This window comes from Labrus bergylta, chromosome 2, assembly GCF_963930695.1.
Source record: "Labrus bergylta chromosome 2, fLabBer1.1, whole genome shotgun sequence".
Lineage (NCBI taxonomy): Eukaryota > Metazoa > Chordata > Actinopteri > Labriformes > Labridae > Labrus > Labrus bergylta.
In genome coordinates this window covers 9,920,946-9,935,389 of record NC_089196.1, presented here as the reverse complement: position 1 = coordinate 9,935,389, position 14,444 = coordinate 9,920,946, and the positions used below count along the sequence as shown (strand labels likewise).

At 38.6% G+C, this 14,444-nt stretch overlaps 2 protein-coding genes across 2 annotated transcripts; both read right to left on the bottom strand.

The window, feature by feature from the left end:
* Nucleotide 1: 1 nt before the first annotated feature.
* On the bottom strand, nucleotides 2-5,248 carry zgc:154046 (Carnitine O-acetyltransferase-like). Its single transcript, XM_020633024.3, has 14 exons — nucleotides 5,090-5,248; nucleotides 3,571-3,840; nucleotides 3,309-3,427; nucleotides 2,713-2,766; nucleotides 2,432-2,597; nucleotides 2,107-2,281; nucleotides 1,820-1,998; nucleotides 1,625-1,725; nucleotides 1,424-1,543; nucleotides 1,211-1,333; nucleotides 979-1,114; nucleotides 831-893; nucleotides 601-738; nucleotides 2-500 (listed from the first exon to the last, which is right to left on the bottom strand). Exons 1-14 carry the CDS (start codon nucleotides 5,114-5,116, stop codon nucleotides 285-287), a joined length of 1,887 nt encoding a protein of 628 aa, XP_020488680.1. The 5' UTR covers nucleotides 5,117-5,248; the 3' UTR covers nucleotides 2-284.
* A 746-nt stretch (nucleotides 5,249-5,994) lies between these two features.
* LOC109983345 (immediate early response gene 5-like protein) lies at nucleotides 5,995-7,087 on the bottom strand. The gene has a single exon (XM_020633025.3). The coding sequence runs from the start codon at nucleotides 6,940-6,942 to the stop codon at nucleotides 6,064-6,066; it is 879 nt and encodes a 292-aa protein (XP_020488681.1). The 5' UTR covers nucleotides 6,943-7,087; the 3' UTR covers nucleotides 5,995-6,063.
* Between the last annotated feature and the right edge of the window lie 7,357 nt (nucleotides 7,088-14,444).

The window sequence follows — 14,444 nt, the reverse complement described above, 5'->3', positions numbered from 1 at the left end:
ATCATCTTCATTTAAAGTTTATATATATATATAATTGTAACACAATATATTAAAATATAGAATTTCCATCACAGACAATCTCTTCTCCTCACAAAGGCAGTGCACTGATAGTCAAACATTGTTCTTCCCAAAAACCCTTTCATAACTAGTTTCCCATCCGCTCCAGCAGCTCAGTACATTACACGTCATCATGGCGTTCTGCCAGCGACTCCGGCACCAGTTCAGTTGCAGCTCCCATACAGCCCCGCTGGGACACAATCACCCAGCCAAGCTCCTGTGTGGGATCACTGCTTGGCTGTAGCTGTGTCTTCAAGCAGAGCTCTCATGTCCAACAGAGCGTCCTCAACAGCCTGGGCAAACTTGGCAGCGTGGGTCTCCTCACAGCTGTTGAAGGCCGTGATGGCGATGTTGATGTGCTCATCCATGGGATTGTAACACACTCCGTAGCCATCTGGCACCATTGGACCAAAGCACATCACACAGTCTGTCTTGGAGCCAACCTGGATATGTAGACGAGGGCAAACACACAGACAAACATTATTACAAATGATCACGTGCTCAGGATAAACAGACTGTTGATTTTCTTAAATAAAAGAATACCTGGCTAGTGGAGAGATTGTAGTGCTGAGCCACAGCATAAGAGGTGTCCATGAATATCTCAGGCATGGAGGTCAGATCCTCGATACTCAGCATCTTCAGCCCCAGGAGATGCCTGTCTATGGCCTGTCCATGAATTGCCTAAAAATAGAAATTAAATGTGAATTCCTAAGATTAATCAAATGGTGTCAGAAATATATTACATTTCTTTGTTGGGGAATTCCAGCTCTCACATTGTAAGTGTTGTCCTTGTGTTTCTGAACGGCCTTCTGCAGCAGCTCCAGCCTCTCTGTATTCTGTTGAGAGTGTATTCACACTTCAGACAGCTTACAGGCTTTACATTCTACATGTATTGAGAAAATTGTAAAGGTTTTATAGTACCTTTTTGGTTGGGTCTTGCATTGCCTGGACAAATTTAAAGGACTCTACAGTAGTTGCACGGATGTTATCTGTTCGGCCATATTTGAACATTCGTAATGATGCACTCTCATATGTTGAGCAGCAGATATTATACATCCTGGAATGCAAAACAGCACACAGGATAAACTGTATGATGTAATACACTAAACTTGATTGTAATTTTTTTTTTAACTAAGTATGAGTTATTTCTTACCTGAAGTAGGCGAGTTGAAAAGCCATCTGCACAAAGGCATCTGGGCTCAGCTTATGTTGCTTTGGTACATTCTTCCCATAATGAGAAAACAACAACACCTTCACATCCAAGTCATGCACCATTCTAACAAAAGAAAGAAAAAAGATAAATCAAGCTAAATGTCTTCCATCAAAGATGAGACGATCGTATTAAACTGAGCTGGATGAAGCATACATGTTCATATTTTGCTTTGCATTCTCAATGTCTCTCTTGATCTCAGGTGTAATGTTGAATCGTAGTTTCTGAGGCATGGACAGGGGAACCATGGGAGAGCGAACCATTTCACTTTTACGCCTGGTGAGAAAATATTAAACACTTTGTCATTTGAGTTTATTCAAAAACCTGGAAAACAATTAAAAATGTCAGGCAACTTACATGTATCTCACAACATAATCGATAAGAAAAACAATGGGTGGACCCTCAGCGGGGGCATGTTCATACACCAGTCCGCATGTACCATCTTCACCGACAATGAACTGAGGAGGATTTACAAAAAACATTCAAATTCTCAACCACTACCAGAGCACTTTTTGAAGTTTGAAATATGAAGCCATTTCTCTGCAGACTGACCTGTATTGTCTTGTCAAACCAGCGGTTGCCGCTGTTCCATCGAGCTCCTCCTCCGTGCAGCATCTGAGCAGCCACACGGCTCTGATACATCTCATCTGACACACGTGGCATTGGGGCATCCAAACAAACTGTGAAGATGCTTTTCTGGATGGCACGGACTGACTCTTTATTTGTCTTATCTGAGGAGGAATAAAATGACCTTGAAGATCAAATGTTCCCATTATGAAGTTTTCTCTCAAATGTCTTTCTATGCTAAGGGAGACACTGAGCAACTCTTGTCTGCTCACCCTTCATGAGATTGTTGTAAGCTTTTCCCCAGGTGTTGCGGTGCTGTGACGTAAGGATGCCAACAGGTTCCTTATTAGTCTGCAAAGAGGAGTTCCAGATCTTCTCCAGCTGCATGTACAGCTGGTCAACTGTCAGCGGGGTGCCATCGCTGTTGTAAACGTCCAAGATAAAGAACTGAGAGGAAGAGCCCGATCAGGTTAGTTCAGGCACAGGTCAAGTGTTTCTTTAGCCGCACAAATTTAAATAGAATTTATAAATAATCATCAACTGTAATGCTTAACTACATTTTGAGAAGTAAAAGAAAAGCAGTGCATTCTTAAATACCTGGAAGTTGTGGACCACAGTGATATGAGTTGGAGGTGTTTTCCCGATGGTGTGATTTATGACGGTGTCTCTCTTTGGACCAGGGATTCGACAGGAGGACAGGATCTGGTAATACTGTTCCATACACAGCGGCTGCCCACTCAGGTACTCTACAGGTAGGGTTTCACTGTGACACAACACGTCAAATTATCCATTGGTAGTATGCTTAACAATGTCATATTGATGTTGTGGCTTCTGTTACAATTTGTATATTAGTCGTATAGTATATGAGCCAAACTCACGTGTCAATCATGTTTTTAAAGTCCAAAACTCCAGCAATCAGTTTGGCAGCAAACCTGCACAGCAGACAACCTTGTGTTATCAACAAGTATACGCTAAATGTATACTTTATTCATCTTGTTATGTCACTGTGCAATATGATGTGTGCATGGAAAACAACACATTTTCCAATATTATCAAATAGTACTAAATGGTGAAAAGTGTCCCCTGCACACCTTCATCTCTGTCACTGTCCTCACCGGAGTATCTCTCCATGGGGCCGCCATCTTCACTGCATATCCAATGGGTCATAGTTGCCAAAAACAGCTGAGCAATGTTGTGAGCAGCCGTAGGGCTTTAAATAGGCAGCATGTGTAAGAAGCCTGCACAAAGGTCGGCTTGCAACTCCAGCTTCATAGTTTGTATAGCTCTTTGACATTGTGTAAATCACTTTTTGGAAACAACTTCTGGAGTTTTCTTACAATAGGCCAAGTTGTAAATATAATGCTATGGAATCAAAGAAACACTGAGCCCACCTTTCCCAGCACTTCTTTTATTGCAATTTGTAAATGTTTGTTTCATAGATGAAGAGCTTTGATGGTAGATTCTGTTTTCATACCTCATCTGTCCTTGTCGATCTTGGAAGTGCATGCGAGGCAGGACAACTCCGGGGCTCGTGTAGACCGCCACCGGCATACGACAGTCTAGATAGGCTGTCTGCATCCACCATTCTGTCAGCTACATAAACACAGCAATAGTCAGTAAGCATGGTATCTTGTGCTTCTGTTTATTTCTCAATCGCTTGTGTAGGTTACAATCTTCAAGGCAGATTCCACATTGATGTCCGACACACCCAAACATACAGAAATCCAGATATTTACCCAGTTGTCAGTCTTTTGTGCCCGTCGCTCTAGGCCTTTCTGCAACCTTTCCCCCACACCGCCCTTTAGGAACTCCTCCACCAGCTGCCGAGTGTGTTCCAGTTCCTCTTCACTTACGATGGGCTCCAGAGCAGCCAAGTATCGCTCAAATGTCTTCTTCAAGGGCGGCACAGGCATCTTAGGTAAACCTTCCTGGTGTCCCAAGGACCTCTCCGGGATCTGGGTCACTGGTCTGACCAGGCGACACGGCCGCACCATGCCAGGCCGCAGCTGGAAGATATAGTCTTAGTAAGCACAAACTCTCCTCTGCTAGTAGAGATTACACAGGGGAAAAAAGCCATGTTCATTTTTAAAGAAATTGTGAGGATACTGTTGGCAGCTATAAAACAAGAGTCAGTCTTCTCAATGATAGTCTTGTTTGCTTTTGTAAGTTGTATAAGAGGCATCAGTTTGTCTCATAACAAGCTAAAAACTCCTTGCAAGAGTTGTAAAGTTTAATTTTACTGAACATGTCCCTAGTTGTTGTTGAATTATGACTGTATTTCAGAACTGTAAAATCCATGTGTCAAAATGTGATTAAATGGTGTGTGCAAATGAATCCTAAAATACTAAGTTACTCAGTGGGTTTAAGAAAGAACAGGATGAAGTGTGGTGAACAACAAATCTATTTGTTTACAAAGTCACACACTTTGCAGTAAGGTGACTTGGTCCATGAAAGTTGACACCAAAACAACTGAGCAGAGCACTTATAGTATTTGTTTGGACATACTGGTGATGCCAGCTTATAAATAGAAGGTTGACACAGTTGAATCTTTGGAAACCAAGCTTAAACAAACACACATGAAAGCAATAAACATGTCTCTGCCTTCAAGTAACTTAATAATGGTGGTTAATTACCACTATTTATAAGTCAAGATATCGTGATTTCACACTGAGAACATGTGTTTGAGGGTATCTCAATAAATTCTACTTTCATGATTAAAAATAAAGTAACACTGGGAATTCAGAAAACGTGATATGAAACATTCACATCCTGCAGTATAATAAAGAGTTTCCGGTTTTCAAAGTAAAACTTTGTTATGACCGCTGTTTGCTGCACTGTTCATGCTATGTTTTAACAAAACATGCCACAAATAATGATGATATACGTGGTGGTAATATTATTGAGAAAGAAACGTATATTGTAAGATAGTTTTCCAATGGCTTTTATTGCAGCATGAGCATTGAGCTAACGGGACGCTAACGGTATGCTAAGCTAAGTGCATAATTCACATGGGGAAGCAGCTTCACACTCTCTGCATGAAAACACAACTACTGCAAAGAGCATCATTTGGCAGCATGCAGGGGTGAAACACAGGTTTTATTTTCACCTAATATCATGACATTGTTGTTGTCCTGTACAGCGCCCCACCCCCTTCACTCAGTCTGCTGTACGTAAAACCAAACATTACGTTACACTGCTGCGTTTGTGTTATTACGCATTTAAAACAACATGTAGACTGAGAAACAATGGACTCACCGCAGCTCTGACAAAGACACCAAACATCTTGTCCAACAGACGCACCAGAGCACTACACTGTCCCGGGAATATAGATGGGAAACCTTCGGGCAGTCATGTCTCAAGGACATGCACACTGTCTATTCTCAGCCATCCGCCCCTCTCGGACCACAGAGGAAACACAAGCGAGCGCTCCTCTCTGAAATTCCTGATTTTCTAAGTTGAGTTTGGTAGCCTACGTGTACCTGTTTAACATAGTGTACCTATTTTCATCTACCTATTCATCTTGATAGAAGCAATATTATATTCCAGAGATTATTGTTATATTTAGGGTTTAATTACCAAGCCAGGCATACATTATAGATATTAGCCGACTTTTGCAGAAGGCTTGTCAAATTTGCAGAAAGTACAGTTAGGCCTACTACACCCCCAATAATAACCCTCCTCTTGTGAACACATAAGTGTGGGCTATAGCATTATAGCCTAATTCGTAGAATGATTTGATATGCAATGTAAAGCCAGTGCATCACGTTTTTTTTAATATTTTTAAATTTATTGATTTATATATTTAAAAAAGCAGGCCCTGAACTAAGGAATACATACAGGTTGCTATTCTGCGTTGATCTCGTGCATGAGGCTGTACAGATCTTTTTTGGCCACATGATGGAGCTCTTCCAACATCTATCCAAAGACACAGCGTTAACTTATTTCTTCAGGAAATACAAACCAAAGACAGAGTCCAGTACCTTGAAACGAAATCACCAGAAAACAAGGTTTAAATTAAATGTATAATTGATTAGAGCTCTGTGAGGAAAATATGTAAGCTGGCACGAGGACTTAATATGCAAAAGTTACCTGAAATGAACATAATTGCTCAATATAATCACATTTGAAACACATTTTTCAATAACACAGTAGAGAGTGAATTGCAGTCGTGTCATGGTTTATTTAAAGGCAATGAAATAAAACGGTACAAAGAAAAACAATCATTCAAATCAAAATGCTTCAATAGCTCTGGTCCAGCCGCTGCCTGTTAACAGTGTATGTTTTAAACAAATAGTTTGAGCAGCAATTATTTGCTCAAGGTCTGTCTGCTGCCAACTCACAAACTCAGATAGTCCACCTGAGCCCAACACTGAAATCAGGTTGGAGATGTTTGAGCTGTCCAACTGCTCCGGTTCTGAAGGTGAATCATCATCAGTCCTCATCCTTTTACATGGCCATGGCCCAAAGTCTGGCAAGTAAAACTCTGGATCAACAACATAATAACTTGTGTCCATCTTTCGCTTTTTACTGTAGCACTGCGCGCCCTGCGGCTGTTTTGACTGCGCGCAACAGTCTGAGTGAAAGTATCCATTCGTGACAGTAGTCACTACATGCGTGTCCAAGTCCAGGACAGTCTTTTGGTTGGCTTGTGCGTTTAGGACAGGTAAGTCCCACGAGGATTTGTCCGCACAACTCCAACAGGCTTCCGACACCATCAGTTCAGAGTCACTTTGTGGAACCATTGCGCAGGCAGATGCGTCTTGGTGCGCCACCTCTGCAGGCTGCCCGATGGACTGGTGCGCTCCGCAGTGCCAAGTGTCCGACTCAACCCCGGTAAAGTTGCAGTAGAAGTCATCAGCCAACTCCGTTAAGCTCCCAGTCAATTCAAGATATTCGTGCCGACCACGGACTGCAGCTACGTCCTCATAGTGGTGCGTCCTCTGCGTTTGCGATAAGTTTTTGCTCATATAAAACTGCCTGGCATTTCTCAGTACGTACGTTACCAGTAAGTTCTTGTGGAGCTTGATGCCTCCTCTCTGCGTCCTGGAGCTTTGGATTTTCCTCAAAGAAATGGAGATCAGATTCTGTGCGTCAAATGCACACTCCATCCTCAACCGGGCCACCCTTTCTTTGCTCTCAGTCTCTCAAAACGTTTGTTTCACTCACTGGAGAAATATAAGTGTCTCTAGTTGAGATTCCTACTTCATTCGTGTAGACTGTGTCCATAGCGCTCCATGTCTTCCCAGTAAGGGCATGGATTTGCAACTCTCATCTTTCCTTGCCACGCCCTCACGTACACACTGTCCAATGGGAGGGAGGCGGTGCTTCTGTTATACGCAAATGTCACTACTCGCCTCATTCAGAATGCACGTAGGAGCTGGCATGCTGCATTTCACTAAATGTGTTCTGAGCTTTTTAAACCCCAGTGCGGAAAAAAATCATCCAAATTAATGTTCGTATAAGAAAGTAAGAGAAGAGAAGAGAAGAGAAGAGGAACGAAGAGGAGAGGAGAAGAGAGGAACGGAGAGGAGAGAAGTAGATTAGAATAGAAAGTGATAGAGAGTTATGGAATGAATTTTTATATAAAGTACTGTAGTGATAGGCTACGGAAAAACAGAGGAGAGCCCAAGATTAGTTAAAGGAGTAGAAAATAATAGAACACAATACAACTAAATAGAATAGAATATATTTAAATAGAATAGAACATAAGATAGTGCTTTGGGGATATGTCCACATGTTTCTGTTAACTTGTCCAAAGAAGGAGGGGCCAGTGTGCGCACTAATAGCCTGTATTAAGTATGATACAAATTGAATGATTGTGGTCATAGATTTCTACAAGTAGGTAAAAAACACATGTATGTATGAGTCAAGAATATTTAAAACAAGAATAGTAAAGTAGAGTAGTATGGTGTAAAACTAAGAAGTATAGAACATGCAAGAGTTAAATATATCTGATATACCATAGAGTAATTGCATTGGACAGAACGTACATGGAGGAAATAGCATAGAATAATACATAATAGAAATGAATTGCATTGAATTTAATTGTACAGTAAGAAGTTTGATAAAGGAGGATAAAATAGACCACCAGAGTGGTGGCATTATAGAATATATAGATAGATAATTAGATAGGGAGAAATTACACAGCTTCATAGAATAGAATTACATGATATCAATTTAATCTAATGCTTTGGCAAAACTGTTCCTGTGAATTTCAAGTTAAGTTATTGTAAATTCTATCGCAAAAAAAGTGTGCGATAGAACAGAACATGATAGAATATAGAACAGAGTCCACCTATTGGAGTATAGAATAGAATTTAATAGAATAAAATGCATTCAATGACAAATACACTATTTTTATGTAGAACACATGACAATATTATGATATCATATACTGTAATAGAGTAAAATAGAAGATAATAATAGAATACAATACAATAGAGTATCAGAAAGTGAACTCACTGGAAGTGTTTTTCGTCAGGTAGAATAAGAGACAGAGAGATAAAAAAAAATGTCAGCAACATGTATCTTGAAACTATAAGGACACCAAAGACTGAATGATGGACATGAAGAAACCAGGGTTAAAACTTTAATAAAGGTTAGTTTGACGCACACAGCCGAAATGTTCCACTTTCCTCAGATCCTCTGGATGATTGTTCCATGCAGCAGGGCCTCGGTTTCTGCATGCAGACTCTGTCAGAAGAAAAACCCAACCCCCCAATACAACCGAGAGCACAGAAAAGAGAGCTGAAGACAAGAGAAATACAATGATATTCATTTCTATATTATAAAACTGTACTATATTATACTATTCTATACTATTCTGTTCTGTTCTGTTCTGTTCTGTTCTGTTCTGTTCTGTTCTGTTCTGTTCTGTTCTGTTCTATTGTGCTCTGTTCTATTCTATTATGTTCTATTCTAGCATATTCTATAGATAATATAGTATTCAACACTAATGGATTCTCTTATATTATTATTATATACAGCAATGTACTATAGGCTTACAACAATAAACTATACTATACTAGACTATACAACACTAAAATATACTATGCTATTCTATGCTATGCTATGCTATGCTTTGCCTTGCTATGCTATGCTATGCTATGCTATGCTATGCTATGCTATGCTAAACTATACTATATTATACTATACTATGCAATACTATGCTTTGTTATGCTTTGCAATGCTATGCTATGCCATACTGTGCTACCATACCGTGCTACACCTAACTTTACAATACCATTTTACAAATCTATGAAATAAAAATACAATAGCTATACTATAACTTTTTAGCTTTACTGTAACGATAGCTAATCTATTCATGCTGTTATTCTAAGGAATGCATATATTTCCAGGAAATCCAAAGGAGCTACCAAAACATGCAGCACACTGGTTTACTGCGCACATACATACACAGAGTAAATTATGAATGTTCTGTCTGAGCCTGACAGTGATGTCATTAGGACGGCCTCCCATAATAGAAATATTGTCACTGCACTCAGATGTTTGAGGTAGAAGCTCTTTGTAGAGAGATTATCTGTCATCGGTGCCCCACATCTGTTTGTGTGTAGACACACAGATGGCTGACATCATACAGAACACCTGGATATGACTTTGATTTCCTGCCAGATATGTGAATCAGGAGGACAGCCACTATTATGGTTATCATGCTCTGATAATAGTGTAAATTGGAGTGTGACATGTGGGCTCTCTCTGGAATATAGTTTCAATGAAAGACATCCGGTTTATTAAGTCTCTATGGCGCAGCATGCAGCAGTATGGCCTAGCTTTGTAGGCATGTTTATTTTCTGATTCAGTAATATGTAGTTTTGAATAGTGTAGCTTAGTTGCAGTTAATAAATGAATATCATTTCCTTTAACATTTACCGGCAGTAACGATGATGATAAAGGCAAAGTGGTATTGGTGTTCCTAAACTCCTGTCCCTCTGTCCAAGTCAAGCAGAAACAAATATTCTTGTTTCAAACACTACTTCATTATTAACCTAAATTCAATCTAGTTTATACAATATGTAAAGGATAGTGTGTTGTATAATATACTACAGTAAAGCATTATTCATGACAACACTCACATAGGAAAGAGTATCTGTTACCTTTTAAAGACAAAATGATGCAACTGGTGTATTTTAAATACCATTTATTTTGATTTGCTGAATGTATGGCTAAATGGTAATGCTAGTTAGATGCACATTGTAAGAATGGGGGTTTAGTGCCAAAATGTCTCATGGGGGAAAAAATTAACCGTAACGAAAATGTTATTGAGCATTACTGGAGAGAAACCACAACCTGTATGTGTGACAGAACCAAAGGTCAGACCAAATGTCAAATGGACCTATAGTGTCAGTTTTTGAAGAAGCTTCCACACAATCATTTGACTGTAACTTGACTAAGATTTCTAACATAGAAGTAAAGGCATTGCTGTTTAATGTCTTTAATGCTGCTGCTCAATGTGAATTAAAAACAACAATTATGTAAAGAACTTACCATACCAGGTTAAAAGTAACAAACATAACCTCAAACACAAACAAAATAATAAACCTTTCACTGTTCACTGGCTCTTTTCAATAAACTTCCTGTTAGTATTCTCATGAATAAAAACATGTCATGCTTTTGGCTCATAATTAAGCTTTCCATAAACTTAGAAATGGCAACATAAAAACTACAACTTCATGATCAAAGTGTCGGTCAGTGTGAGTGCATGTGCTCAAACATAAAAGGTTCATATCAATACAGCTTAGTTCTTGAAACAAATACAGTTATGTCAGGTTTTTGATATCTTTGAAGCCATTGTTGTTGCCAATCTAATATTCATAGTTCAGTATAGTAGTCTAATACAGTAATGGATTGTATAATATAACACCTGCTTTATTGTTGTTGAAATAAGGTAAGTGTCAGGCTGGATGTGTTGGATAAAATATCATTTTTGTCTATTTTGTGTTCTTTTATTTACCAGTGTTTTGTTTTTTTTTAGATTCATTTTTGGGCTCTTTGTGCCTTTATTGTAGAGACAGGATGTTGGATATAGTCAGAAATCAGGGAGAGAGAGAGAATAGGGAATGACATGTGGGAAAGAAGTTTGGATTCGAGCCGGGCCGCACATGGGGCATGCACACTAACCAATATGCTTCTGGTGCCCCACAACCAGTGTATTTTAAATCTATGTTGTATTGCATTACCACTGCCTCTAGATGAAACTGAAACCAGACTCTGGTTTCAACTTCTACATAGAGATGGATAGATGTATTTATTTTCCCAGATGGACTCTTGTGTTAACAGCTTCTACTTATTCCACCAAGAAGTATGCAGATATATATATATATATGGATGATGAAACAAACTCTTGTAGCACATTTTGGATAACTTGAAAAGTTTTGCTGAATATTGTTTAATTATTGTATGAACACATATTATTTTCTCAAATACATTGACAAGTGATTCAGATAAATATTGTATCCATGTTTTGAAGAAAGTCTGTATTTTCCCCTTGATTGCATAAGTACGTTTTTACATTGCTGAGCACTTAGAAGGATTTTACACAGATGCCCAACTGTCAGTGTCCCAGGGCTCCTCCAGGTATACAATGTTTAGGTCATATATTCCAGGATATGCTCACATAAAACTGAATCTGAAATCCTGTTCACCTTTTGATCCTATGTCACAGTTGTACTTACAGCAAGGTGCTTATTCACATGTATGGGGATTTCTATGGCTGTATTAATGTTTTTTTTGTTTTTGTTTTTTTTTACATATTGTTGCTTATTACCATTTTTGCTATCCAGATTTCACAATGCTGTGGAAATTCAATGTAACAAAACATCTCTTGTAGGATGTACTTTAATAGAGGATCATCTCCCTGATAGTGTTAAACATGGAGCTTTGTTCTAAAGATTTAGAGAACAAATAGATAAATGAATCACTAAATGCGATTGCAATGTTTAAATTTCAAACTGAATTGGTTGATTAGATCTTCTCCATCTGAATTTGTAAACCTTATCAAGATTTTGTCATTATGAGTCCTGATTGGTGTCCCACAGACTATTTGCAAATAGTTATATATTATAATTATTTATAAATAATAATAATAATTTTAAACCAAACAAATGTTCTTTTTCCAAACACTGTTATTAGAAGTAAAAAACACTTTCATCATCTCTATTGACATTATTTTTACATCCATATACAATTGTCAAGGACTGTTTTGTCATTTTGAATCATTTAAATGCTTATATGAATCAAACACTTATTTGATCTATGAATGGGAAAGCCATCTGTGCCCACAAGGTATCCAAACACTGTAGATGTTGTGACAACAAACTGTTTCTCTCAATAGACATTGTTTTAATGAGGCTCATGTCTTCCACTTGGGAAAACGTGTTTTGTAAAGACGGGTGGCGGGTTTTAAAAGTGGGTGTCTGATATACAATATGGCATATGATGTTTGTTTGGTATCTTGGTATTATTGTCAGTACAAAGTTTTAGGTCTGTTTGTTTTGTTTTCGGATGGGGGGCGGGGGGGGGGGGGGGGGGGGGTAAGTCCTATTATAAGTGGTTTACATTGTTATACGTAATATGGCACATTGAGGTTGCATATTTGGAAAAGTGCTGCACTATAAAAAAAGAAATTAAAGTACAACAAATACATAACTCCTAGATTCATAATTTTAATTGTTTGCTAGTTGTCATAAAATATAATCAAATACATAAAATAAATGGAGCTAGAATGCTAAGTACCAACTTCAACAACCAATGTGTTTTAAATAAAATAGTTTGAACCTAAGGCTCTGTTTCTTCATAGTTCACTGAACTATAGATGAACTAAGTTAAACAAGAACATAACATGGTAACGTAACTGTATACTTGTGTTATAGAGGATTCTAAGTTTAAATTGTATCTGAAATAAACTCTTGACAATGGACTCAACCCTTCCCATAATAACTCCTTTTAGTCTAAATAATTCAGAAAAAGAGTTGTAAAGATAATAATTTCCTGTACTTTGTTTCAGTAAATCTGTAGTTTTTGACTTGAGTGGACCAGTCCAAACAGAAGAAGAATCACTGCCAAACAAAGACAATCCAGTCTTACCCGATGCGTCCCTTTAAACACAGAGCTGAGGATCTGCAGCTCTGGAGAAGATGCACACAATTACTTCAGAGGCGGGGGGCTTTATTTACATATGCAATATGCATAAGCAAGGTTACTGTGAGGGTGAAATAACCGCCAGATAGAGGGAGAGAAAGAAGGAGGGGTTTGGTATGAGATTTGTGCATGTGGGTGTGTGTGTGTGTGTGTTTGTGTGTGTCTGTGTGCATGCATGGTGGTGATGGAGAGAGGGTGTGTATGTGGGGGGTTGAGGGGGGCAGAAAATTGGTGTTATCAATATTTAACCAACCCTTCCAGCATATTTATGGCAGACAATAGAGCAGACCTGCAACTGTCTCATGTGAGTGGAAGTATATTTATTACAGACTGAAATAGAGGCTGTAAATAGGATGTTCATTGATATATCTATGCCCACTTGATTGGAATCAGTGACAAGGCCACCACTCCACAACTGATTCACCTAAATAAACTATTAAAACATCTTCTAATTGCATTTAAAAGACCCTGAACGCACCACAAATATTCATTAAGGAGACATTTCTACATATGGCAAGCAGATGTATGTAATTCAATCACTTTGAAAAAGAAAACCTGAACTGAAAAAAGCTATGAATAGAGGGTGAAGAAATAAAATGTCTGGAGTTTTTTTTTTTTGCACAGACCCATGGCCTCTCTGAAAATGTTTCCATGTGTTGTGTCTGAGCACACTGCGAGCAAAGAAGGAAAACATTCTCGTCTCCAAACCACATGCAACAGATTCTTTCTGAAGCCAAATAAATCAACCCTGTGTTTCAGATCATGTGACACTTTTTTGTGCTTTGTGTTATTCCCAACATATCCTGTTTCAACCCCCTTGTACTCCAACACTCTGTCACACGCTCGTACAAACACAGCACACACACACATTTGAACGCATGCACAACGCACGCACGTTCAGAGTTTCCATTTCCTGTGCGTAAGATCACCTGTACAGACAGAGTGGCGTGCTTCAATGCAACACGCTCAGGCAGGAAAACAGGAAAGGGAGTTCAAGGGTGTCCAACATGAAATACACGCAGAGTTAGGGGAAACCCAGAGCTCATGGCATAGCTCCAACTTCTGGAGACAGTAAAGAAAAGTTTCGACAGTGCACTTTTCTTTCTTCGCTTTAGCACTGCCATCATGTGCTCCACTTTTGCTTGTGCAAATATGATTTTGAAGTTTTTAACATCTACCTGTTCAGCGGCAATAATTTATAGGTCACCTACAAGCAGTTAAGAATACACTTGGAAGAAACCTTTTTACAGCAGTAATGTTTTAGAAAATTGAAATTTTGGGAGTCACTTAAGATATTATTAGATTCACATACTCACCAATAACTCATTGCTAGCAAAAATATTAATAGCATATTTCGATATCAATATAATGTACTTAATGTACTATATTGACTTATTAATATGCTTTTACCACAGATTTAAAGATATAGTATAAAAAATCGAAGCATCTTTGT

Coding starts and splice junctions, on each gene's coding strand:
- zgc:154046 (XM_020633024.3), bottom strand. CDS start 5,116: ATGTTTGGTGTCTTTGTCAGAGCTGCG. Junction 2,598..2,712: donor TTTAAAAACATGATTGACAC/GTGAGTTTGGCT, acceptor GTTGTGTCACAG/TGAAACCCTACCTGTAGAGT. Junction 501..600: donor ACAATCTCTCCACTAGCCAG/GTATTCTTTTAT, acceptor CTACATATCCAG/GTTGGCTCCAAGACAGACTG.
- LOC109983345 (XM_020633025.3), bottom strand. CDS start 6,942: ATGGAGTGTGCATTTGACGCACAGAATCTGATCTCCATTTCTTTGAGG.